General features: G+C 35.0%; 4 protein-coding genes, 2 long non-coding RNA genes and 3 other non-coding genes across 11 annotated transcripts; 3 read left to right on the plus strand and 6 right to left on the minus strand.

The window, feature by feature from the left end:
• Positions 1–56: 56 nt before the first annotated feature.
• Positions 57–7,704, minus strand: LOC104735520 (paired amphipathic helix protein Sin3-like 2). The gene is made up of 23 exons (XM_087481979.1): positions 7,064–7,704; positions 6,820–6,902; positions 6,316–6,507; positions 6,047–6,236; positions 5,855–5,953; positions 5,598–5,765; positions 5,231–5,513; positions 4,805–4,941; positions 4,660–4,735; positions 4,551–4,586; positions 4,260–4,453; positions 4,031–4,185; positions 3,811–3,938; positions 3,425–3,679; positions 2,624–3,280; positions 2,463–2,533; positions 1,784–2,359; positions 1,571–1,671; positions 1,318–1,456; positions 1,063–1,215; positions 792–955; positions 604–715; positions 57–511 (listed from the first exon to the last, which is right to left on the minus strand). Exons 2-23 carry the CDS (start codon positions 6,894–6,896, stop codon positions 377–379), a joined length of 4,098 nt encoding a protein of 1,365 aa, XP_087338105.1. The 5' UTR covers positions 6,897–6,902; positions 7,064–7,704; the 3' UTR covers positions 57–376.
• Positions 7,705–7,706: 2 nt separating this feature from the next.
• LOC147929233 (small nucleolar RNA Z199) lies at positions 7,707–7,787 on the plus strand. Its single transcript, XR_015579087.1, has one exon. It is a non-coding gene; the product is annotated as a small nucleolar RNA Z199 (small nucleolar RNA).
• Positions 7,788–8,032: 245 nt separating this feature from the next.
• On the plus strand, positions 8,033–8,117 carry LOC147929234 (small nucleolar RNA U54). Its single transcript, XR_015579084.1, has one exon. It is a non-coding gene; the product is annotated as a small nucleolar RNA U54 (small nucleolar RNA).
• A 67-nt stretch (positions 8,118–8,184) lies between these two features.
• Positions 8,185–8,283, plus strand: LOC147929235 (small nucleolar RNA R64/Z200 family). The gene has a single exon (XR_015579096.1). It is a non-coding gene; the product is annotated as a small nucleolar RNA R64/Z200 family (small nucleolar RNA).
• A 4,718-nt stretch (positions 8,284–13,001) lies between these two features.
• Positions 13,002–14,256, minus strand: LOC147929236 (uncharacterized). The gene is made up of 4 exons (XR_015577406.1): positions 14,193–14,256; positions 14,033–14,076; positions 13,537–13,659; positions 13,002–13,428 (listed from the first exon to the last, which is right to left on the minus strand). It is a non-coding gene; the product is annotated as an uncharacterized LOC147929236 (long non-coding RNA).
• Positions 14,257–15,324: 1,068 nt separating this feature from the next.
• LOC104735521 (paired amphipathic helix protein Sin3-like 1) lies at positions 15,325–16,605 on the minus strand. The gene is made up of 4 exons (XM_010455331.3): positions 16,512–16,605; positions 16,362–16,404; positions 15,870–15,992; positions 15,325–15,751 (listed from the first exon to the last, which is right to left on the minus strand). Exons 2-4 carry the CDS (start codon positions 16,400–16,402, stop codon positions 15,565–15,567), a joined length of 351 nt encoding a protein of 116 aa, XP_010453633.2. The 5' UTR covers positions 16,403–16,404; positions 16,512–16,605; the 3' UTR covers positions 15,325–15,564.
• A 318-nt stretch (positions 16,606–16,923) lies between these two features.
• Positions 16,924–19,485, minus strand: LOC104774885 (beta-glucuronosyltransferase GlcAT14B). 2 transcript variants are annotated; one of them, XM_087481980.1, is made up of 5 exons: positions 18,596–19,485; positions 18,429–18,504; positions 18,228–18,343; positions 17,562–18,072; positions 16,924–17,157 (listed from the first exon to the last, which is right to left on the minus strand). In XM_087481980.1, exons 1-5 carry the CDS (start codon positions 19,194–19,196, stop codon positions 17,112–17,114), a joined length of 1,350 nt encoding a protein of 449 aa, XP_087338106.1. In that variant the 5' UTR covers positions 19,197–19,485; the 3' UTR covers positions 16,924–17,111. The 2 variants fall into 2 exon arrangements, with proteins under 2 accessions (XP_087338106.1, XP_087338107.1); XM_087481981.1 differs by lacking the exon at positions 16,924–17,157 and having other exon boundaries at positions 17,389–18,072.
• Positions 19,486–20,063: 578 nt separating this feature from the next.
• On the minus strand, positions 20,064–21,892 carry LOC104735524 (uncharacterized). 2 transcript variants are annotated; one of them, XR_015578362.1, is made up of 4 exons: positions 21,831–21,892; positions 21,300–21,696; positions 20,482–21,139; positions 20,064–20,383 (listed from the first exon to the last, which is right to left on the minus strand). It is a non-coding gene; the product is annotated as an uncharacterized LOC104735524 (long non-coding RNA). The 2 variants fall into 2 exon arrangements; XR_015578363.1 differs by having other exon boundaries at positions 21,797–21,892.
• A 704-nt stretch (positions 21,893–22,596) lies between these two features.
• On the minus strand, positions 22,597–24,249 carry LOC147929237 (protein IAL1-like). The gene has a single exon (XM_087482847.1). The coding sequence runs from the start codon at positions 24,215–24,217 to the stop codon at positions 23,513–23,515; it is 705 nt and encodes a 234-aa protein (XP_087338973.1). The 5' UTR covers positions 24,218–24,249; the 3' UTR covers positions 22,597–23,512.
• Between the last annotated feature and the right edge of the window lie 683 nt (positions 24,250–24,932).

Here is a 24,932-nt window from a genome sequence, read left to right on the forward strand (position 1 = left end):
GCTTTGCGAAGAGAGATAGTTAGTGTTCCGGAGGAATTAATTCTGAAGAGAGGAGATTAAAGTCTTTAAAATTGTATTTATATTTTTGAAGAAGAAGAATCTCTCCTTTGAATCTGTTTATGTAGATACAAACCAAGACCATAAACATCATGTATGTGGCTCGAATATTTACAACCATACATTTTTTTTCACCTAAAATCAAGATAAAAAGTAGAATATACACACTACTATTACTGTGCAAGGAGGAGGATCTTCTCCATAGAACGAGAAGACACATTTTGTTCTCCTGGAAAGTTGCAGAGAGAACTTGGTCCGACTCTAGCCTTCTTTGTTGAAAGTAATAGAGAAGATGAAAGTTATGCTGTTCTTACTGTTGTCATCTTGAAGCTGCGAGAAACCTGTGGAATCTTTCTATTCTATTTTGTGATGATTTATCCAGTGACAAGTTCTTGCTCTTCTTCTGTTTCTTCTTCCTGTGGAAGAAATCCTCTGTGTCCAAAACATACGAAATCTACAACACGAGATGTTACGAATCACATAAGAACTAGATTCTGAAAACAAGAAAACTTAGTAGCTTGGTTGAAGATCAGTATCTATTGTTACCTTATAGGAAGAGCAAGACATCTTGCACTCAAGGCCATTGATTACTTGTACACCTTCCATGGCCTTGCAAGCTACTGCAAGATCATCCAGACCGCTGTATCCACGCTTGTTCCTGCACACACACAATAAAACACTTGGATTTATATGTGACTAGAGAAAGGTGTGAAAGCTACTGAAACTCAATATACCTTTGTAATACAATGTCTTGTAGCTCTTTCTTCCCTGATGAGTTGGAGAGAAACTCATTTTTCAAATAACTTGCAAAAGTGGGATCCATGGTAACTGCAGAAGCCTCGGGCTTTTCGGTTATGTTATCCATAAGCTGGATTGACAAACAAGGTGGAGAGGAAGACTGCGTACACAGGGAAAAAAAAAAAGACAAGTTCAGGCTCAATGAATCAGCATTCTTCCTCAATATGAAGAGATGGAGAAAGCTGAGAATTGGTTTACGGTTCTTACACATTCCAACCGATATATGTTTTCCTCATGAAGGAGGATCCTAGCGTTTTCATAATACACGGAGTCAATTACCCTCCCATGTTTCCGGGAATTCTCATACTCATACAACTGAAGAAGCTTATTGTCCATATCGTCAGCTACAACAGCTTGAAGCTGCAACAGATGAAATGAAGTTCGACTTTTAGAAAGAATGTATTGTTGAAAAGGAAAAATGATCAACCTAAATACAATAAAATAAAATCGAGTGATCATTACCTGTTTAACCAATTTGTATATCAGTTTCTCCAGGGTGAATAAAACATATGACTGGTTTCCAATAATAGCTCGGCATTCATCCTCAAACTTGGAATTATCAGCTGAGCCATTAAGCAGACTAAACAGAGCATTCATAAATCTGCAGAACATACAAATAACGAGGTTATGAGTTCTTTTTATTGAACTGAATAAAGAACTTGCATAGTGACATAAAAACCAGTGGACCAATGGATCCATAGGTTAAGATATCTACCTTGCGTAAGGATCTGGTGAATTTTTATCTTTCGTGTTTCTCTGTTTCGTTTCACCTCCTGTGCAATATGTTTTTGCAGACAAAATTCTCTCGTACAGGAACTGTGGAAATCCAAGCCCAGTTAAAAATAATTAGTAAACCTTTTCAAGGTAAAAGGTGTGTGTTTCAGACTTCAATCTGAGAAATCAAACCATAAGAAACGATTGGACTTACTTGATGAAGCCTGAAAAGAACATAAAAGTCTTCATTCCCGTAGAAAACTCTGCATTCTTTGTTTCTCTCATCAAGCAACGCCGCTGCAGCTACATGCTTTGAAAGAGGCTTAACGGATAATAGAACTCGTTCTGATGATGGAAACAACCCTTTGTCTTCTTCTATAAGATGTGACTCCATTCCCTCTGCCTCTCCTTCACTTTCAGCTTTACCATCAATCTCATCATGCTCACCCTCTTCCTCCACGCCATTATCTTCCTGTGAACATTCATCACCAATAGATTCAGTTCCCGACGCATCCTCACCAGCTTCTGAAGCATCATCACCATCCTCACCGTCAGCATCATCATCATTTTCTTCTTCAGCTTCAACTATATGTTCTGGTTTCGCAGTAGCATTCACACCATGATCTTCATAAACAACAAAGTTGTCTTCAGAATCACCAATAGGTGATAATTCACCTTCCTCCTTCTCAATTTTGGCTGGACCACCAGATTCATCATAATTACTGTTGGCTTTAAGAGCATCTGACTGCATTCCATTTGCTGAAACTATAGTTCTGCCAATATCGTCTCCCTAGAGAAATGGCCAGGAACAAAGAGAATGGTCAAAAGAGTCCAAAACAAGCAGAATAGACAATTAAGAACATATAATAAAAATGTGAAACTGCATACAGTACCTGCGTACGTTGAATGGTATCAACTTTATCTATAGCTTCTTCACTTGGTTTGGATAAAATGCCCCGTGAACCTTGAAAATAAAAGTAAAGCGCAAGACACGTTAAGGTAGGTATTGCACACAAACTGAAGAAAAATGTTTGAAGTTCAATCCTGAAAATACCTGACGAGTCTCCGCTTCTTACTTTGCCATTATTGGTTTCTACCACACTTGGGACAGCTGCACATGACGTGGCTACTCTTTCATCAACATCTCCAGATCCTTTATCAGCTCCATTTCCAACTTCTTGATCTTTTTGGGGGTTTTCAGCACAGGTGGCAACATCTTTATTAGCAGGATCAACATCCTTACGAATTTCTTTCCCTGAAGAATCCTTATTCAACAAACCAGTCCTGCCATTTTTGGAGACCCCAGATGAAGTATGCTCATCTCCATTAGCAGCCAAGTTTAGTTTCCTGGAAACCGAACCTATCGCTTCAGAACTCACATTAGCCTCCTTGCTGGTAAATGCACTGTGATGCTTGGTTTCTACAACTACTTCAACAGAATCTGACCCCTTGGCCTTGGGTGGAACACCAAGCATCAGCTCCAAGAAATTACCCCAGAGCCTCAGAACTTTACCGATCTGCTCTTTTGAAGAACATATCTCCTCGCACGAAAATTGGACTAGATTGAACAGATCTTCATGAATAGTTCTGTCCATATATTCATACTTGAGTTGAGTAGCTATTGGTTGTCTGTAACCAGCAGATATAGACAGAAGAACATCATCTTCTTTTTGAGACTTCTCTTTCAGGTCCTTGATTTCAGACACCAGCGCTGAAATTCAACCAAGAATTAAATAAAAAGTTTATGAGAACACATAAATAAATGCAGGAATAGACATGACAGATGAATGTATGCGATAAGAAGAATCGTATTGGTTACTTATATACACTGAACACGTTCCAAGAGTTTACTTGCCTTTTGCACTCAAGTTCTTGGAATCTTGCTGCTTAAAATAGAAGCTCCGGTGATCAAGTGATTTGTAATGGTTTTTCGCATACACATCCGCCCAGACCACATTAAAACCTTCCCGGCATTTTGTCCATTCATCTTGTTTCTGCTTCAATCGAGTTAGAATTACAGGAAGAGCAGAGGCTGGATTCTTACGTATCATGTCTGTCACGTCAAGACCATGGTCACCATAAAGCCTCTCTATGCACCTTAAATTTAGGGCTGTAGTAAGTCAATAAAAAAATGGCAAGTGTAAGACAACGAGATGAGGGCTCAAAGATAAGGGAAGAGAGATGGAAAGGAGAGAACTATAATTACTAAAATAAGTCCCAGAGATATAAACGCCTACAGACCTGTTAAATGGTCTTCAATCCGGAAGGAGCCCTCGAAACTTATTTTCTTCTCAATGATGATATTCAACAATTCTTCTGTACTTTTGGCAGCAGATCCCACAGATTCCAACAACATATCTAACTCAAATCTGTTTCAGAAAACAAGTAAACAACAATTATAACATACAAATTACTTAAGACTACAAAGCTATCCTAAGAGTGCTACTTCTTGTAAACATACCTATCATCTTCACATCTAAACAAACTTTCTTCATACTGGTTTCTGCGCATGTGTTTAAAAGAGTAGTCTTCACTTCCTGAAGTGACAGAAACCCAGTGATCATTTAACACAGCAGCTCCTGATTTTTGTCTGTGGCGCACCGACGGTGTCGGATACTGCAAATGAGGTATAATAGTAAGTACATTTCAAATGCCACAGATGCAATATAGAACTCTGATAATCTTATTACATCTGGAGGGAGGAGCCGGTAGCTAGGAGTGCAACGCTCACAATCAGAGAGATCAAGCTCTTGAATAGATTTCCCCATGTACTTGTCCTTGGATCGCTCCTTTTCCTTAGCAGCCTCAAGGTCGCGTTTTTGTTCTCTTTCTTTTTCCTCCCCCTTCATTGACCTAGATACTTGTTCTTCACTGCTAAGTGATTCTGCAGCAAGTGTAACAAGCAGAGTAAGTAATATTCCCCTATAACGTATAAGAGATATGCATACATATAGACAAGAAGGCAAGACACAGTAGCATACTTTTGCTCATAACGCCAGCGAGGTGCTGGAAACCATCTGCAAAAAGGATGATGATCAGAAACAGCTAGATAACCTAGTTAGTAAAAAGACAGTAGGCAATCATAAATACCAATACTCTCACAACGTTCGAAGAACTGATTGAACTCATCCATGAGATCAGGGAATTTTCCAAGTAGATCTGAAATCTAAAAAAATGAAAGAGAGTGGAGTTAAGAGAAAATCTACGCCAACACCAAAGCTATTTGTAGACCTACCAAATTCTGCAGATCTTTCTTTTGGATAATTCCCTTGCTAAATATGTTGAGACACCTCAAGAATGACTGGTAATCATCTTGACTGCATAATCTCTCCTTGACTTTCTCACAAAACACAAATGCTTGGTTGCACATGCCTAACACAATGAAAGTACGTACAAAACAAATCATATTGTAAGTATCAGAAAAAAAGAAAAGAAAAGACCAGATGCACCAGAACATACCTGTTGACTAGAAAATCAACATTTTATACTATTCACATAATTTAACTCAATCCATCAACTTATATATTGGACATGATGATAGACTGATAGTTTAGAGATGTTTTAGCATGTGCATGTCATTACTTTCCTCTATAGAGCAAAAATTTTGGAGCCTTAATAACAGAAAAGTTGTTGGTTCTACATATAACTAAAAGCCGCTTACTTTTTAGATTGTTTTTCTCAGAATTCGAAGCAGGACCAGAATAAGCTTCAAAACCCTCAGCTTTTCGAGATGACTTCCTTTTCTCTGAAAAATGTTGCAAGTTATCTTGCTCTGCTTCTCCATCTGCCAAATCACGGCTTCTCCTTTCTCTATTATCCTTATCAACACGTTTCCTCTGATCTCTGTGCATTTTAACCGTTGCTTTATCATCATTAAGGTCAGAACGGTCAACGCTATGATCACGGTCACCCCAAGAAGCAACAACCCTTTCTCGTCGACGATCCTGATGATGGAAAACATATCAGCACAGAAAAGAGAGACATGAAAACAATAACAGAACCAGGAAAAAATGTAACCAATACCATACCTTCTCCATAAACATTCTAGGCACAAGAGGAGGGCCAGATCTTCGGTCATCATACCGTTGGGCCTGACTGCGGAGTAACTGGGCTGCTGTATGAGGGGCCAATGAGTCTGGCAAAAACCTAGTAAACTCTTCAAGCAAATCCGAGTGGTCCTCAAAAAGAGTAGAAACCTAACAAACAGATATTAGAGCTTGTAATACATAGAGAAATTTTAATGTGACAAAATAGGAGAGATATAGTCACTTCAGTGTGACATTACCTCATTGTAAACCTCAGTGATGTCCTTATTATCCTTCCGATACATATTTAAGATGTCCAGGAAAGACCTATAGACAAGTTCATCGTGCTGGAACCGTTTCTGCAGTGACGAGAAAGAGACAGATACAATGAGACACTAGGAGTAAGGGCACTTTAAATGATAAACAACATACGAAAAAAAATCTCCTTTGACCTTAATTTTATTTACAAAACTTATGGCTTCTTCAAATTCAACAGTTTTCCTTGGTGGAGCCTCTTCTTCTTCTTCTTCATCAAGTGTTATTTCAAACCCCTTGGGCAAAAACGTATTAAACCCAAAAATCAAATTGTTATGCCCCTTAAACAACTCCTTGACTCGTGCAATCACACCAGATGTATCGGTCCTGTAAAATGCAAGATGAAGAATGATTCCAGACGCATCAGGCAAAAAAAATCAATCTTAATAGGAAAGAAAGATCAAACCTTTGTGCCTTAAAGTCTTTCATAACCTCAAGGAACATATCATATTTGTCCCTTTGATCTTGAAACATCTCCTTAACTTCCTTTAAGTAGGCTAAAGCATCATCGGTTGTCAATTTCTGATTGTTTACTCCGCCGTCAGCAATGCTATCTCCTCCAGTTCCACCGTTTCCAGGTACTGGAGATTGCCCATACCTGCGCCAAAACAAGCTCTAAATCACTTGGTACATTTCATTCAAAGAACCCAGAAATCAGTAAAAGACAATAATATGAGTCTTGAACCAAAACTAGACTCCCCTGATCTAAATGTCAGAAAATTGCATGGGATGAAAAAATTAAGCTTCTTACACCAAGCAATGAGAAAGTTCACAAACCTCGCAAATCAAGATTAGTAAACTTGACCACTTTCACCTATTCAAAGACTTTTTTTTTTTTTTTTGAAGGGAAGTAAAAACATAATGTGTCGACTTGAATTTCAAAGTCTCTGAAAAAAAAAAAGGAACTCACGATTCGCCACGAGAAGAGCCCAAAGGACGTTTGAATTGAGACCCGGTTGCGTACGGATCATCCCTAATCCGCTTCATTGCTTCCTGAGAGTGAAGAAACACACGAAGACAAAAAAAAACACGCAAAATCTCAATTAGGTACAAAAGAAACTTCCAAAAGTCTCAGGTTAATAAAAAAACCGAGAAGGTAAACCCATAAATCCCCAATTAGAAACTCCAATTCAGATGAAGTTAATGAAACTTACTTAGTCGCGCTCCAGATTTCCCAGAGATACGACTCAATGAATCACTCAGATCTCTCTCAAATAAAAGCAGAATCAAGAAGAAACAGTTCCGATCATATTCCGGCGAAACTTTAAAATTCCCAGATTGTGACAAAACCCCCGAAGAAGAATTCCGATGACAACAGAGTTAAAATCAGAAGTAATGAAGAGAGAAAGTTTCTTTTTTTTTTTTTTTTGCTGCTACGACTGAGAAAAGAAAGAGAATTTTTCGAATAAGGAAGAAGAAGAAGAAGAAGAAGAAACAACGACGGAATGAATTAGCCTCCCCCGGCACCTTCTCCTCTTTCTTCTTCAGTTGTTTTTGTAAATCAATCAGCCGAACCCCAAAAAAAAAATAATGTGTTTTTCTTTTTCTTGTTTGGGCCTTAAATATTATAATGGGTTTAGTAAAAAGGCCCATTAACAATATTCGTTTAGGTAATTAGGGTTTTTCTTTCAGCGAACCAAAGACATATACATATATAAAGAGGAGAGATAACATTACAGCTACAGACATCATCGTCGATCTAAGCTCTCTTGTTCATACATCTTTTTTTCTCCCTTCTGTGTTTTTATTAGTTCTTAGATTTCGTGTTTTTTGTTTTCTTGGTTTCGTAGTGGGTGAGATCAGGTGATGAGCAAATACTGCAACAATATGAAGGAGATATAATCTATATGATTCTTAGTATTTAAGTCTCTGATGATCGATCTTTTTTTTGTTTGTTTGTTTCTCTTTTATCTTATGAGCTATATATATTAGATTTCGTTTTTGATCTATTATTATTAGGATTAGAGATATGTAGATATAAGAGAGAAGTGATGAATAACATATTGGTCCGTGTTTCAGATTAACCGTGAACGAGACTTTTTAACCACCTCTGATCTCTCTATTGTTTTGGTTTTTTTTTGTCAATCAAATCTTGAGTTTTGGTTTTGGTTTTTTCTCTTGGGGGCTCTGTGATTACTTTTGCCTAATTGGCAGTATACGCTATTCTAATTGGCAGTATGAAAGATAAATTATACTTTAATGAGAGCCAAACTGTATATAGTTTTTTTTTTTTATCTAAGCTGATTAATTGATTTACTTTGTTTTGAAAAACTTACTTCTGCTATGATGATCTTTTGAATAAAATTCACATGTCAGACTTCAGAGATTATTTTTTTAATCTATGAGAATAAACATTCATATTCCTGAGCAGAAGTAAAAAAAATTATTTGTCTCCTAAATTATTAGACCAGTGATTGACATTATCTGTTGAGAATTGTAATTAATTCTTTACCAAAGGAGAATGAATTCATGGATAAAGAGGCAAAAGAATGTTAGAAAAGTTTGAACTTGAATTGATGTTGAATTGAGACTAAATTTGACGATATTGGTTATAGAGAATATTAATAATTCTGAGCTCAAGTAACTTTGGAGCCAAAAAGATTAAAAAAAAAAAAAAAATCACCAATCCATTCGTTTAAAATCCTGTGTCCCTTAAACAGCTCCTTCACTCGTGCGAGAACATTAACATATTTCTAGATCCCTTCGGGCTAAGAACTTTTAATCTGATAGAAAACAAAACAAAAAAAAAGTACCTTACTTTTCTGCTTTGTAGTCTGTCAGAACCTTTAAGTAAGCAAAGCAATGCTCTCTCTTTCGGTGACAAACGTTTTCAGGTATTGAAACTTGTACATTTCTGCGCCAAAACAAGCTGTAACCCCTCAGGCCTCAGTACCATTCGAGCAATAAGCACCTAAACCCAAAAATAAATAAATCAATAGAGTTACAAAATAAGCCACATTCAATTTTGCAAAGAAAGATAGTTTGTTGGGCCAGAAACTGGACTCCCCCGATCTTAAAACGTCAGATCATTGTATGGGCTTAAAATTAGTAAGTTTCTTTTATCCAAGCAACAAGATGATCTCAATTCTCAACCTATCCAAATCTTAAAAAAATTCACAAAGCCGCAAGCCAAAGATCTTCTTACCTCCGTACATGCCCTTTCAGTCTTTCATAACCTTAAATTGTGTCCTTTTGATTCTAGAAACGGTTCCTTTAATAATATAGGATAGATGATCATCTTATTAACTTTAATTCAGAGAGAATAGAGAGGAAGATATACTAAACAAATAACTCGGATCTTTGAAGTGAGAGCTGAATCAAGAAGAAAGAAACACTCCGATCACTGAATATTCTAAGCCGACTCGAGAAGACAAACAGAGCAAAATCAGAACGCAATCAAAAAAGGATCAAATTTAATTTTGGCTCTGTGACTAAGTATGAAAAAACAAAAAAAAATTGTACTTACTGACAGCCAATCATTAAGAATCAAATTTAAGTAACACTATCACCCTAAATAAATCATACATCTTAATAAAAATAGTTATATTATATATGTCACCTAAATTTAATATCTATGCTTTTACTATATATCTAACGAGGTTTATTCAAGTAATTAAATTCATAATAGATTTTAAGTGTACGTTAAGGTATAAAATGTCAAACTTCATTGTAATCAAACGTTTCTTCATGGATTACAAAGCAACATACTTGATAAAACCATCAAGAACTGAATAGTAACAGAGAGAGAGAGAGAGAGAGAGGGGGAGACTAATGAGGATATTTTGGTGTCACCATATTTGTAAAAGCATGTATGCGATGCATGACAAGAAATCTCAATAATCTCTTGCGGTGGAAATACATGAGTCTTCTTCCTCATCGTCATCAATAGTTATTTTATAATCAGGTGGCAAAAAGGCGTTAAATTCGATTATTAAGTTGTTATGTCCGCTAAACAACTCCTTCGCTCGAGCAACCACAGACTCCACATTAGAATGATCATTCCTGTTAATCAAGAGGTAGAACGTTTCTTTCTATTAGCAACCTCATCAGGCTTAATAATTACTTAGTTTTTAAAAATCTTTGATGTTAAACAAAATACATTAACGATTTCAAATTTAAAACAAGAACAAAAGCTATATATATATGATATAAATCAAGATCTCACTACAAAAAAAGTGTGGTATTACATCATTTATTTTCTATTTTTGCATCAGTTTTAATGAATGATTTATATTTTGTTGATGCAAATAATTTGCATCAATTGAAATAAATATTTGCTTCAATTATTAGAATTGATGTTCATTTACATCACTTCTAAAAATTGTTGCAAGTCTTACATCATTTTTACTAAATTGATATAAAATATTTGCATCATTTATCATAATTAATGTTAAATATTTATATCATTTCAGAAAATTGATGTTGAAATCAATATTATAATAAATTATATGAAAATATTTTTTTCTTTTAATATAATATTTAATTATGTATATAAAAATCATATTTGTTTATATATTCATTTTATAATTTAGCTATATTATTTATATTGTATTTATGGGATCCACACAAATAGTTGTTATCCCATTAGAATGTACGACTAAGTGAGAGATTATATATGAGCAATATTGAGAACTTTTTTTTGATATAGCCGATGTGGGATAACAACTCTAATCGGCTATTCTGTTTTTTTTTAATTGTTTTTATTTTGTGTGTTGTTAATTTGAATTTTAGTTTTAGTAGATTAAAGAGTAACATATTATTCTTTTTTTATTTCTTTTAGTTCAGTTAATATAATAATTTGACATATAATTTTACTAGCATCATTTTTAAAATGATGTAAATTTTGGATCATTTTTCTAAGTGATGTTAGTATAAATTAATAATTACATCAATCATTAAGTGAAGTAAATTTATATATTTTGTGTTAGTATTCTGAAAGTGATGTAAATGATTTATATTTGCATTAATCATAACGAAATGATTCAATAATAATATCGATTATTGTAACTGATGTAAAATTATAATTTTTGTATCAATTATTAAAAAGTAATTTAAAATAATATCACTTAGTTTTGTGATACTATTTAAGTGATACAATATGTCTGTTTTTTCGTAGTGTCTTACCTTACGTTCCTTAACTCTTTCATAATGCTAAGGAACCTAACATATTTGTCCCTTCGGTAGTGAAACGTATCTTTCACTTCCGCAAGGAATGTTGCAGCATTATTCCTATTCTCTTGCCTACGCCTGCACCAATCGAGCTCTATAGTTAAAAAAAGCCAATATCATCAAATCCATATAACCAATAAATACAGACTTTAACATGTTCCTACACACATGCAAATCAAGGAAAACCATAATTCACAAGACAAAATAAGAAGTCAGAGACACCACCATACTTCAAGACTAGGAAACTAACCCATACTTATGTCAAGAACGAAATAGAACAAAAAAAAAGTCCCGATGAACATTGAAAAGGAAACTCACCTTTCGTTTGAAGCGTCCATTTTATCACCAGCCCGCCTCACTTGCTGCCGAAATAAAACAAAAGATCAACAGTTAGAGATTACAAAAAGGGCATGAATTAAACAGATGAAACAGTTTTTAGAAATGAGAGCATATCGAGAAGAAACACTTCCATATGACAGTCGGCTATACGTACATACTCAAGATAAATCTAGGCAGAGAGTCCACGAAGCGTTGCGACTTTGCCATGAGAATAGAGCATAATCACACAACACAACGCATATAAATAAAGGCGCCAAAAGATATCGTCTCTTCCTAACTTCTTTTCGGGCATGCAATAATCCTACTATTATTAATATTAATTGAGAAATACAAATATAAAATCCTATTATATTAATGAAGTGTAAAAAATTATTAGCATACCATTGATCTTAAAAGCAAATGTTTAATATTTCAGTAAAATCAAATATGTAATTTAAATATTAGAGTGATAAATTTTTTGAAATAAATATTAGTTTATAAAAAAATTATAAACCAATAAGAATTTCAAAACTAAGATCTTATATCCAATTATACAATATGATTATTTTTAATAATTATATTTGGAAGATTTTGTTAAGATTTAAAATAATGACTATCCTATTATCTTTCTTTTATTTCATTTACAAATTGTTTTGAATTATCATATAATACATATGATTTATATTTTATTTGATATTTTTTTAAACATAAACATAATTATTCATATATTTAATACTAAATATTTGTATTTTATTATTATTTTAATAAAATAATCATAGAACTAGTCCCCGATTAATCTCCGTTTAATCCCCTATTTTCTCGCTAGGCGCTAGGCCCACCCCGACCACCCGACTAGCGCATAGCGATTTCTAAAACAGATACTGTAATTAATGAGTTTTTTTCAACACTGTAATTAATGAGCTTTTAAAGTCAGAGTTTAGGCTTTATTAAGGACTTACCTTTGATCTTAATGCACTAAGTATCAGTTCACCATCTAGTTAATTTCTTTAATTTTTTTTTTTAAGTATCAGTTGATGAGCAAATATACTGCAACAGTGTGCCTGAAATCTTATATTCGTATATATATTTTGTGACATTTTTTTTTCCTCAAATGTTAAATATATTGATTAGAAAGGGTCCTTACAGAGAGCTTCAAGAAGTCAAAAAGGCTTCATTACAGTATAATTAGCATAATACAAGTTATTAACACAACCAAAGTATACTTTGCTAAAGCATGTGCTACCGTATTGCATTCCCTTTTTGTAAATGTAAAAGAAACTTGACTAAGTCTTGATGCCCACATTTGAATATCTTGCAAGAGATTTCTTAAAGATGCATTTGACTGTTCTCCATTAACGAGTGACATTTTTATTTGACAAGTTGTTGCTTTAGCTATATGATGACTTTTGTCTTTTGAATTATTTTCACATATGTTCTTCATATATTTTTTTTCATATACAATCTTTAACAATAAAAATACTCATAGCGGAAAAGTAATATTTAATCTTGATCAATATATTTTATCACCTAAATAATATCACCTGAGCCGAAGTAGTGATATGTACTTTATCAACTCAGTTATATATGTAAGGATCAGTTAGATAATTAATGATCTATTCCTATTTGTAAGGATGTTGATTAAAATCATATCTATGAGAAAATTCAAGTAAACGTTAAGAAGATAGGAAAAAAAAAACTTTAGTACAGTCAAAAGTTTCCTCATGGATTACAAAGCAACATACTCAATAAAACCATCAAGAACTGAATAGAGAGAGACTAATTTTAAGATTATGAATGTCGCAATTTGTGCAAAAGCATGTATGCTTGTGCCCTTCATGACCAGAAATTTCAATAGTCTCTTGCGGTGGACATAACTGAGCATTCTTCCTCACTGTCATCCTCATCCTCAAGAGATATTTGATGCTCAGGTAGCAAAAATCCGTTAAGTCCGATGATTAAGTTTTTGTGTCCATTGAACACCTCCTTCACTCGAGCAACCACAGCAAGAAAATCATCCCTGTTCTCTCTCTTTCTGTAAGAAAGCTCACCAGGTTTAAATGGTTTGAAATCTTTGATCCTTAACAAAATGCATTGAAATCAATTACAGGAAAAAAAAAGATAATAAAAATCAAGATCTTACTGTTCTTGCCACTCGTTCAATATGTTAATGAAGGTTGAATATCTGTTACTTTGATCACGAAACGTCTCTCGCACTTCCAGAATGAATGACAAAGCTTCACTTAATGTTCTTGTTCTTACAGGCCTGTAGCAAACAAGCTCTAGTTAAGACAACTTAGTTAAACCCATATAACCCAAAGACCAACATGTTCCGATACATGCACATCAAGAAAACCACAAGAACCAAAAGAAGAACTCAGAGAGTGTCGCACGCATGGTCTGAGAACGTTATAAATACTCTTAAAACAAAGTAGACATCAAATTATTATTCATCATTTCGCGTCAATTACAATACACAACCCACCATCAACAACACAATTCAAGACTATAGGAAACCTAACCTAACCCCGTTGTTTTGTCAAGAACCAACTAGTTGAAGGGAAACCCATATAAACTTAAAAGACTTGAAAGAGAAATAGAACAACAAAGTTACGATGAAAATTGAAAAGCGAACTCACTGCGTTTGAAGCCACACTTGAATCACCAGTCCGATTCATTATTGCTGCCCGGATAAAGAAAAGATTAATAACTAGAGAGAGATTACAGGGAAAGGGAATGAAACAAATCAAGTCAGATCTTTGAAATGAGAACAGAATCGAGAAGAAACACTTTACATACACAAGAAAATTGTAGGCAGATCCGATGAAGTGTTGTGACCTATGTGAGGCTATGAGTGTACAGCAGAATCTCAACGTGTATGGCAAAGAAGATATAAATAAAGGCGGCCAAAAATAGTGCCATCTCTTCGTAGCTTACTTGGGCCTATAAAAATACTAATAGGCCCAAGTTTAGGCCTTAATTAAGTATTCATCTGTCTTTTTCTTTGTTTTAAATTTTTAAGTTTTGGGTTTTTTTCTTTTTTACAGTATCAGATGGTGAGCTTTGAGCAAATAATGTACTGCAACAATATGCCGCCATTGACCATTGTAGTCGTTTATATATTAGCAACCATAGTCGGACCACGATAAGTAACGAAATTAGCCTTAACAATCATCCGAACATTTTGAAATCAAGAGTTTGATTCGCAACAAAACCACTTAATTAGATCCAACCGTTCCGCCGGCGAAGTGAGAGCATATCGAGAGAAACACCTCCATATCACAGTCAGTTACACGTACATACTCAATATAAATATAGCTAGGCAGAGTCCATGAAACGTTGCGACTTTGCGATGAGAATAGAGCATAATCACAGAAACACAACGCATGCATGACGAACAATAATATATATTAAAAGAAAAATAACAAGAGATCCCTAGAAAAAATCGCTAGGGAAACGCTTTGGTATTCTTTTTAGGCTTTATTTAGGTATTCATCTGGTTTTGTTGCTTTGTTTTTGATTTTTAAATTCTGGACTTCTTTTTTTTTACGGTATCAGTTTATGAGCAAAAATATATACTTCAAACATATATGCCATTTGAATTACATATTCGTTTATATATTTTGTGACACTTTTACTGTATATTTATCTGATAAGTTGTTGCTTCTGCTATGATGACTTTTTGAATATTTTTCACATGTTCTTCAGATTTCAATCTTTAACAATAAAATTATTCAGAGCAGAAGTAATATTTAATATTGATCAACATATTTTATCACCTACATAATATCACCTGAACCGAAGTAGTAATATGTGGTACTGAATTAACTCAGTTATATACAGATCAGTTAGATAATTAATGGTGTATTCCTATTTGTAAGGATGTTGATTAAAATCATATCTATGAGAAAATTTAAGTGAAATTTAAGAAGATAGAGAAAAAATCAAACTTAAATATAGTCAAAAGTTTCCTCATGGGTTATTAATTAGCAACAACATACTCGATAAAACCATCAAGAACGAAATAGAGAGAGATATAGAGATATACAGTATATATAGAGAGAGAGAGTTAGAGAGAGAGAGAGAGAGAGAGAGAGTAATTTAGAGATTTTTGGTGTCGCCATTTGTGAAAAAGCATGTATGCATATGTGCCCTTGCATGACCAGAAATTTCAATAGTCTCTTGCGGTGGATATAACTGAGCTTTCTTCCTCACTGTCATTCTCATCCTCAAGAGATATTTGATGCTCAGGTAGCAAAATGGTGTTAAATCCGATGATTAAGTTATTGTGTCCATGAAACAACTGCTTCACTCGAGCAACCAAAGTAGCATAATCAGGCCTGTTCTCTCTCATTGATCTACAAGAAAGCTCACCAGGTTTAATTAGTTTGAAGAAATCTTTGATTCTAAACAAAATACATTCACATCAATCACAGAAAGAAAAGAAGAAAAAGATCATAAAAATTAAGATCTTACCCTTGTCCCAACGCTTTCACTATGTTAAGGAAGGTTTCAAATTTGTCCCTTTGATCACGAAACGTCTCTCGCACTTCCAGAACGAATGACATAGCTTCATCAAATGTGCTTGTTCTTACAGGCCTGTAGCAAAAAAGCTCTAGTTACCAAGACAATTTACTTAAATCCATATGCAAAGACCAAAACATGTTCTTATACATGCACATCAAGAAAACCACAAGAGCCAAAAGAAGAACTTAGAGAGTGTCGCATGTTCTGAGAACGTTATAAATACCCTTTAAACAAAGAAGATATCAATTTATTATTCATCATTACGCGTCAAAACAACCCACGTACGATGAACAACACAATTCAAGACTATAGGAAACCTAACCTAACCCGGTTTGTTTTGTCAAGAACCAACTAGTTGAAGGGAAACCCATATAAATTTAAAAGACTTTGAAAGAGAAATAGAACAACAAAGTTACGATGAAAATTGAAAAGCGAACTCACTGCACGTTTGAAGTCACACTTGAATCACCACTTCGACTCATTGCTGCCGGGATAAACAAAAGATTAGTAATTAGAGAGAGATTACAGGGAAAGGGAAACAAATCAAGTCAGATCTTTGAAATGAGATTAGAATCGAGAAGCAACACTTACATAGAAAAGAAAATTCTAGGCAGATCCGATGAAGCGTTGTGACCTATGTGAGGATATGAGTGTGTAGAGCAGAATCTCAACGTGTATGGTGAAGAAGATATAAATATAGGCGGCCAGAAATGGTGCAATCTCTTCGTAGCTTATTTGGGCCTACAATAATACTATAATGGGCTTATAAAGGCCGAAGTTAGGCCTTATTTAAATATTTCTCTGTCTTTTTTTCTTTGTTTTAAAATTTAAGTTTTGGGTTCCTATTTTTTTTTTGTTACAGTATATCAGTTGATGAGCAAATATGTACTGCAACAATATGCCATTGTAGTCGTTTATATTTAGTGACATTTTTATTATATATATTTGATAAGCTTATGGCTTCTGCTTTAGTGATTATTTTTGTGTAAAATTCACATGTCACTTTTTGAATAATTTTTTTTCTTTTTCCATGTAGAATATATGAGAAATAAAATTATACAGAGCAGAAGTAATATATAATCTGAAATAGTGGTATAAGTCTATTTTCCAAAACATTTGATAAAGTCAAGTTGAAACCAAATAATATTTGCTATTCGCCTCTAGTCAGTCACATGGAATGAGTAGTGACCATCAATAGACCCTCATGTACTTTTTGCCCTTAGTCACATGGTTGTATCTATAAATTTTTAACAACAATATCAATGTGAGTTAGTGAATCATGTAGCAAATCAATTAAATAGCAATAATATCAATGAAACACCTATGTTTTTAGTCTGGTTACTTTATCATGACAAATAATAACAAAGGACATGACTAAATATGTGACAAACCTGTAAAGTAGGGTATGAGAAGCAGGGAAGGTCCAACTTGATTTAAGTCGGTAATATAAAACAAATTCAATTATAAATTTTTCTTCACGCAAATTTCGGCGCTTTCCCAAAAGAAGAAATTACAAAAATCTCTCTATACATCAATCAAAGTATTGTTGATTCATCATGTCACGCACTCCATTTGTGTTATAAAGAAAGATAAAAAAACCACGTAGACATTTCTATGACAAAAAATCTAATTTGCCATTACCTGCATTGCCGTGGTCTGAAATTCTCAGTTGATAACAAATAGGTTATGAGTTTCTCGACCCGTTTAGCTCCAAGACCAGGTTTAATAACGGAAGTATCACCAATCTCCGTACACGGATCGCTTCCGTTTTCCCTCGTACCGATACACCAACCACCAGGAGTGACCATCCCGTGACTCCGCGACAAGAGTTGAGAATCAATCTTATCGAGCACAGGCTCATCTCTACGGAATTTTCTAGCGAAAGGAGCGTTACTGTCCACCATTCTCTGGAAATCATCGAGAGTGAGATGGTGAGGATGTTGCTTCGGAGGATTGTCCCATGAGATGAAATGCAGGTCACCGTTTACTGTTGTGTTTGTAAACTCACGAGCGTTGCAGATCACGGTGTGGAAGTAGCCTTCTGGTGAAGAGAGGAAGTTCGCATAGTACATTAATACAATCCGAGGAAGATTGTCCCATCCCCATATGAAATAATCCACAAATGGTCTAGATAACATCATCCACGCAGATCCTATAATATATATAACCACATCAAAAAAACCATTATTATCACTGTTGTATCACATCAATTGTTTACACAAAGATAAAAGGAAGACCCACCCCACAAGGATTCTACAATTAGACAATTTCCGAAAATGTTCAAAACCCAAAAATGGAATCACACACCTGTGAAGAGTTTGAAAGCTGTAGGCATACTTCTCTTCTGTGAAACCCAGAAAACATCTGCTTTCTTTGACATATACAAACCAGGGTCAATAATTATCGGCTTTGCTCGATGAGACCTACAAGTTTTGTTTTCCTCATTAAAAAAAAACTTGTCAAAAACGAAATGTAGTATTAGTTCGTAGCTTATATAAGTACACTTACTCTTTCCAGCCAATGTTGCTCGTATGATCGATGAAATTAAGATCCCGAGGCAGATACGAAAACGTATGCAAAAGATCTGGAAATCGAATTCAAGTTTGAAACTATAAGGTTGATAACAAAAGAGTTAGAGAGTGTTGTAAAATAAGCTAAAAAAAAAATTGTTTTACCATCTTGAGTGACGAGAGGATAATCAGAAGCACTGAGATTGATAAACCAATCCCAATCACCACCTTCACGAAGCAAAATCGCAGCAGCGTGAAGCGTATTAGCAACCATAGTCGGACCACGATACGTAACGAAATTAGCCTTAACAATCATCCGAACATTTGAAAATCTCCGAAACAGAGTTTGATTCGCCACGAAACCACTTAGATCCAACCGTTCCGCCGGCGAAGATTCCCGATCGAGATGAACAATGTACTGGTTGTTCGGATGGTAAAGCGCCATCAAAGTACGTTTAAGCATCTGACCGTCGCCGGAAGAGCCGGAAATCAGGTAAGCGAGACGCGGCGGCGGAGGAGGAGAGACGGAGACGGAGACGGAAACGGATACTGGATTTATCTTGGATTCGACGAAGACGGAGGAGGATCTAAACCCGTAGACTGAGAAAGGAATCAAACGAGTTTGACTAGAAGAAGAAGCTAAGTTGGTTAGCAGTAAGAGGAAGAGAGAACAAACGGATCCAATCGCTAATGGGAGAATCCATCTCCGGTCTAGAGATTGTTGCTGGTGACGAACTTGCATGTAATAGCTCTTCAATTTCTTCATCTTCGATTGAAGCTTTTTTCATCAATTTACGGGAAAACCCTCTCTCTCTCTAGATCGATGCTTCTTCAATCTTCACAGTGGTTTGTGGTGTGTGGTAGAAAGACAGAGAGAGAGAGACTTGGGGGGAGTGAAGTGTACGAATTACGAAATGGAGAAGATGATGAAGAAAGGATTGATTGGTGTGTTTTTGTTTGTTTGTTGGTCTGTTCTTTTTGTATGTTCAATTCAATCTCTTCTTATTAAATTAACATTTTCTTTTTTTTTTGTTTCCACCTCTGCCCAAAACAAAAATTTGTTTCCACAGTATATATATATATATATTTTTTTTGGTTTCCACATCTGCCAAAAACAAAAATATTTTATATTTGTTTCCATACTATTTTTATACGTGTTTTTCTCTATGTAATAGTTCTGAATTTTATCCTATTTTTTTAATTTATTTATGTGATAAAAAACAATATTTCCCTTCAATATATCATGTTTTATCTACAAAATTTAATACAATTGTATTTTTTACATTTCTTTTTCTTTTTGCAAGTCAAAGTTTCTTCTTGTGAAAGATGTATTTATATCATTGGAAACATTTTTTAACATTTTGGATAATTGAAATTTGTTAGATGGTAAATAATTGATGCCTAAAAATAATACTTCTGTACACTGTTTTTAAGTATGAGTATAAATTAATGAAAGAACATTAGGGCATCCACAATGGGGGTTATATTTTTGGAGCTCTTAAAATTTTTAATTACTATATTATGTACTTTTAGTAGAATAAGAACTTTGGAAATCTTAACTAAAACTTTCCCCTCCAATGGTGGGTTTTAATTTTGAGTATCTTAATTTGAAATTTTTTTTGAAACAACAATATTGTTTTGAAACAAGGCTCTAGAAATTTACTTATATCTCACATGGTGAAAATGATTACACCAGTCCAGTATTGAGAGTACATATACATTTTGCTGACACAAATCCAAGTTTATTTGAAGTAGGTAGATACTAGTGGAAGAAGTAGCTTGGTGTTGAGAGTACATATACGCTTGCAGCTTGGTGTTGTTGTTTTGAAAGTGTTCCACATTCATACTTTGAGTAGCTGGACTGCTTGTTTCGCCTTCATCCCCATCTATTGAGGCATCTCTGTTGGCTCTGCACTTTAAAAAAAAAAATTGGTTTCCAAAATGAGAGGAGACCTGCAAAGACAAAACAAAGCAGAGTTATGTTAAAATATTATTCACAAGACATATCATAAGATAATTTTTCAATCAAAGATCTGAAGTATGCTCTGCACCTTAAAACAAATCATTGGCGAGAATTCCACAAGTAGGAATGCAGAGGTGGTGACCAGATTGAATTGAGAGAGAGAGAGAGAGAGAGAGAGAGAGAGAGAGAGAGAGAGAGAGAGAGAGAGAGAGAGAGAGAGAGAGAGAGAGAGAGACATACCAAACCCTATAAGAAGAAGAATAACAAAGAAGTTAGTAAATCTGGAAATCCTAGTGGAAAGAAGAAAGAGAGAAGAACAGAGTCAGATCAATTTTCAGGATAATCATTAGAAGCAGCTTAGCCTATTTCAGTTTGCATATCTGCACAATTCAAAAGCCACACACCATTGAATCAAAAAAGAGAATTTCCTCATGAACTCTTAATTTAAACAGATCAACATTAAAAAAAAAAAAGCAGCAGCAATTCACATCTAATCCATACTGAAAGCAGCTAATCTCTGAAATGTTTAGCCTTTGTAGTTAGCATTATCAATAGCAACATGTAGATGAATAGCAAAAAGGAAAAAACCATGATCAGATAAGAAAGCAGATTGGGGCATTTAAATACTACAGCTACAAAGACATTGCTGCACTTCAACTCATTCAGCATGTTGTAGCAGACATCATCTTTGATAAAGTCCTCTCTGCAACTTAAGCACATCAAGCCTGGAAAATCTTGGAGCAATCCTACCAATGTAATGAAAAATTCAAAACTGTTAAACTTCAATCTCTAAGAAGAGAGTTTGAAAATCTGAAAATGAAAGAAGGAGAAAAGATCAAAGCATATTTTGATAGGATCCAAGCTGTAGCAAATCAAATGAGAGCATTAGGAGAAGGCAAAACTAACTTTGATTTAGTTGTCAAAATGCTTGATTCAATGCCTAAAAGCTATGTTTCCTTCTCCTCTCTAATCGAAGAAGCAAAGTAGAGAAAACGAGTGGAAAATTTGTGAGAAACAAAAAAACATCAAACCGTCGGAGGAGTGAAAATTCAGAAGCCGAGGGAGGGATGCTCAGATTCAGATCAGATAATAAAAATCGCTTCAACAATACAACCTGCAAGAGACGAAGAAACAAAAATCAGAGATTCGTTAATTAATAAGGCCTAACAACGATTAACTAGAAATTCATTAATAGCATCAACGAGAGTTGTTCTAGCTTCATCTGTTGCATCAACATCCCAGCAGAAGTCTCCGGTGTAGATGAAACATCCAAAATCGCCACGGAACAAGAACATCAACGAACCTACAACACCATATTATACAATCAAATTTCGCCGTGAGCAGAGAGAGAAATAGAAGAAGCGTTCATGCAATCCAAAATCAAACACTAGGACAGAACACACAAAGGATCAACTGTAACATTCGCGAGAGAGAGACCGGAAGAGAAGGAACGCCAAAAACTTTTTTGCTCTTGATAAAACTCTTTACCCAACCATGCGCTGACACGTCTCTTATCGCTGACACGTCACAGTCTCTTATCCGAAATCGAGTATACTATCTTCTTATTTTTTTCTCTTTCTGATTTATTTTTTTCCTACTTTTCCCTTAAAACTCCTCTAAAAACCCCTCATTGGGGATAGCCTTAAATTGGTCTTTCAAAGTTGATTCTGTTTCCATTTAAGTTATTGACTGTTTTTGATGACTATTTTAGCTGACTAAATCAGTGATGCCTAATCCCTTAAACACGTAAGGTTTGATTAATGGGCTTTAGAATTTATGAAAGCCCGTATTGCAACACGTGTAAAATAGCAACGAAATGGGATGATTCAAAGAACTGATAAATATCGAGCAAATCAAATGCATCTATCGCCATCATATCCCAAACTTAAAAAATTGCTTTTCGTAATTTGCTATTTTTGTAAGTGTTCGCGTTTCTACTGAAACGATTTGTTTGCCTCGATAAATCATACACGTAACAGAACTATTTAAAGTCTAAAAACCACCAAAATATATTGAAACGAAAGTAGTGATTGCAGAAACTATATAGAAAAACAAAACCTTTTTCTAATTATTACTTTGCGTATAGTAAAGAATAGTTTTATCTACATATTGGAGAAAAGCCTACAAGAGATTAAGAAGTGTAGTAAGAACTCCTACGAGAGAGACTGGTTCATCCCCCAAAGTGGAAAGATTTACGGAAATGGGAAGTCATCATCCTTGGTCAAAGATTTATCCGCACTGCGGCTGTTGATTAATAATCAAAAAGAAATAGCAGCATTAGTACAAATTAATAGAATATGGTATCGTCTAATGTGTATTTTTTTAATTTCATATACTACAAATTAGTATAAAGTGGTATATGCCATTTTAGGCCAAAAGGTCTAGCTTCTTGGTCCCACGAATTCTTCCTCTTAATACAATACTACTAAAATACTCTTTAGACTAATCAAATAAATATTAAAACTTTGGCAACTACCAACTGAAAAGATAAACAGTATTCAGATACTCCATATACAATTATATTAAAAATTTAACGATGCTCAAAATTTAATCAGAATTAGCCATTCCAATTAGTCATTAACACTATGATTTTAAAATAAAAATTCCTAATTTTTATCTCATAAAATTATAGAACTTTACTTGTATATTTTGTTGTGTGTTAAATATTTACGCTTATTTCAAGTTTAAACCATATAATTAAAAAAAGTTCTTGACCAAAAACTCATATAATTAATAAATAATAGTATAAAATTAATAAAGTGAGGAAATCGGAAAACGTATCACTTGTCGCCGGAATCTTGAAATCCAAAGAAAGATCTTTCCGCATCAGTAAAGCCAAAATAAAACTCTCTCAGGGGATCGTCGTTAGGAGGAGCACCACCGGACGCTTCAAGACCAGCAACAAAATCAAAGTCATCCAGAGGACCGGGACTCGAACCGAGATTGTTCGGATTGTGAATACTCTGTTGGACGTCGTTAGGAGGAGCACCACCGGACGCTTCAAGACCAGCAACAAAATCAAAGTCATCCGCAGGGACGGTGCTCGTACCGAGATTAATGTTCAGATTGGGAATACTCTGTTGGACGTCGTTGTTGTTAGCAGTAGCACTCGTCTCAGGCTAAGTCACACACTCCTCCTCGTATGCGATATTACGACATTGCCCTCCGCTGGACAAGAAATCGATCGTGCCATCATCGCTAACGGGAAGTGTTCTCTCGTTGTTTGCCACGATGTTTGGAAAAGGATTTATCAGTTCCGACTCGACGGCGGTGGTGGGAGTAAAGAAGTTGAAGGCAGCGGGATCAAAGAAGTTTGCGGTGGGGGGATAAAAGAACTTGGCGGCGGGTGGATAGAAGAAAGCGTCGCTTGTATTGGATACGGCAGCGGCGGCTGGATTGGATGCGGCGGCGGAGGCGGTGATTTGAGTACGGGTACGAGCAAGTTCAGCGGTGAGGAGTGCGATTTGATTTTGGAGCAGGCGAATGAGTTGGGAGCAGCCCTGGCCGGGGAAACGAGACCACAGGTTGGCTCCGTATATAATCGATTTGATTCCATCTCCTCGTAGCTCCGGAGTCATTCGTGCGAGCATATGTTTGACATTACTGAGGCCGTATAGACGGTGAATGTTTCTGAAATCTTGATGCCGATCCGCCGGAAAATAAGCACGAAAGATACAGTCCGGTGCGCAACGACGGCGTTGGTGCTTGCAAGCGGCGCATGCTCCGCTCTTATCGACTTGTTTTACGCCGGAAGAGCCTTGCGATGTCATCAAGATGATGACTGATGTGGTTATCAAGAACCAAACGAGTTTGTTAGGCGTCATCGGAGTTTTTTTTTTCTTTTCTTCTTTCTGTGTTGTTTGATGAGTGTGCGAAAAGAAAGAAAGATTGAAACAGAGTACTTATTTATAAAGAACAGAGCGAAGCACGAAGTAGGAGAATGGATAGAGAGATCACTTGAAGCGGGGATTTATTATTACTATTATATATATTATGAATTGTTTGTTTTTGTATAATAAAATAAAATATTTATAGGATTACATAAATAGAATTTTCTATAATTATCAACATTTTTACAGATTAATGTTTCATAAAAAATTCTACATCAAACAATCTACGATAAGGGAAACAGTTTCATATGAAAATTTACATCAAGCAATCTATAAAGGGAAAACAGACTCTTTAAGCATTGGGTTGTGAACTGTGATAGTATTAGTTACGAGTTGGAACATTTATAAATATATGGGTAGATCATAATAGTTAGGGACATAATTATAAATACTTCTTGAAGGTTGATGGTTTTTTAAAAATTGTTTGTCAAACATATCAACTTTTTTTAGTTGGTCAGAAGGTATGCAAGTTTTTATTAAGTAGAAAACTTCACGCAAGCTATTGGGAATAATGGGATGTTTAACGTTGAGTTGGTAAACAGAGACGAGTTGTGAGAAGATTATCCAAACTTCTCCTTTTGATCATCTCTTAATCAAATTGAAATCACAAATTATATGAAAATTTATCCTTTTGAATACCTTAAGGATA

The sequence above is a fragment of the Camelina sativa genome, chromosome 13 (genome assembly GCF_030686135.1).
Source record: "Camelina sativa cultivar CO46 ecotype springtype chromosome 13, ASM3068613v1".
In the NCBI taxonomy this organism is placed as follows: domain Eukaryota; kingdom Viridiplantae; phylum Streptophyta; class Magnoliopsida; order Brassicales; family Brassicaceae; genus Camelina; species Camelina sativa.

Bases quoted from the DNA above. Each gene is read 5' to 3' on its own strand.
- LOC147929237 (XM_087482847.1), bottom strand. From the start codon at position 24,217: ATGACGCCTAACAAACTCGTTTGGTTCTTGATAACCACATCAGTCATC.
- LOC104735520 (XM_087481979.1), bottom strand. From the start codon at position 6,896: ATGAAGCGGATTAGGGATGATCCGTACGCAACCGGGTCTCAATTCAAA. The intron at 6,237-6,315 runs GTTTGATCTTTC...TGCATTTTACAG, and splicing joins AAAGACTTTAAGGCACAAAG to GACCGATACATCTGGTGTGA. The intron at 5,954-6,046 runs GTCAAAGGAGAT...TCGTCACTGCAG, and splicing joins GTTTTGTAAATAAAATTAAG to AAACGGTTCCAGCACGATGA.
- LOC104774885 (XM_087481980.1), bottom strand. From the start codon at position 19,196: ATGAAGAAATTGAAGAGCTATTACATGCAAGTTCGTCACCAGCAACAA. The intron at 18,344-18,428 runs GTAAGTGTACTT...CAAAACTTGTAG, and splicing joins AGCAACATTGGCTGGAAAGA to GTCTCATCGAGCAAAGCCGA. The intron at 18,073-18,227 runs GTGTGTGATTCC...TATATATTATAG, and splicing joins AGCTTTCAAACTCTTCACAG to GATCTGCGTGGATGATGTTA.
- LOC104735521 (XM_010455331.3), bottom strand. From the start codon at position 16,402: ATGAGTCGAAGTGGTGATTCAAGTGTGACTTCAAACGTGCA. The intron at 15,993-16,361 runs GTGAGTTCGCTT...TTTTTGCTACAG, and splicing joins AGTGTGACTTCAAACGTGCA to GCCTGTAAGAACAAGCACAT. The intron at 15,752-15,869 runs GTAAGATCTTAA...GCTTTCTTGTAG, and splicing joins GTGAAAGCGTTGGGACAAGG to ATCAATGAGAGAGAACAGGC.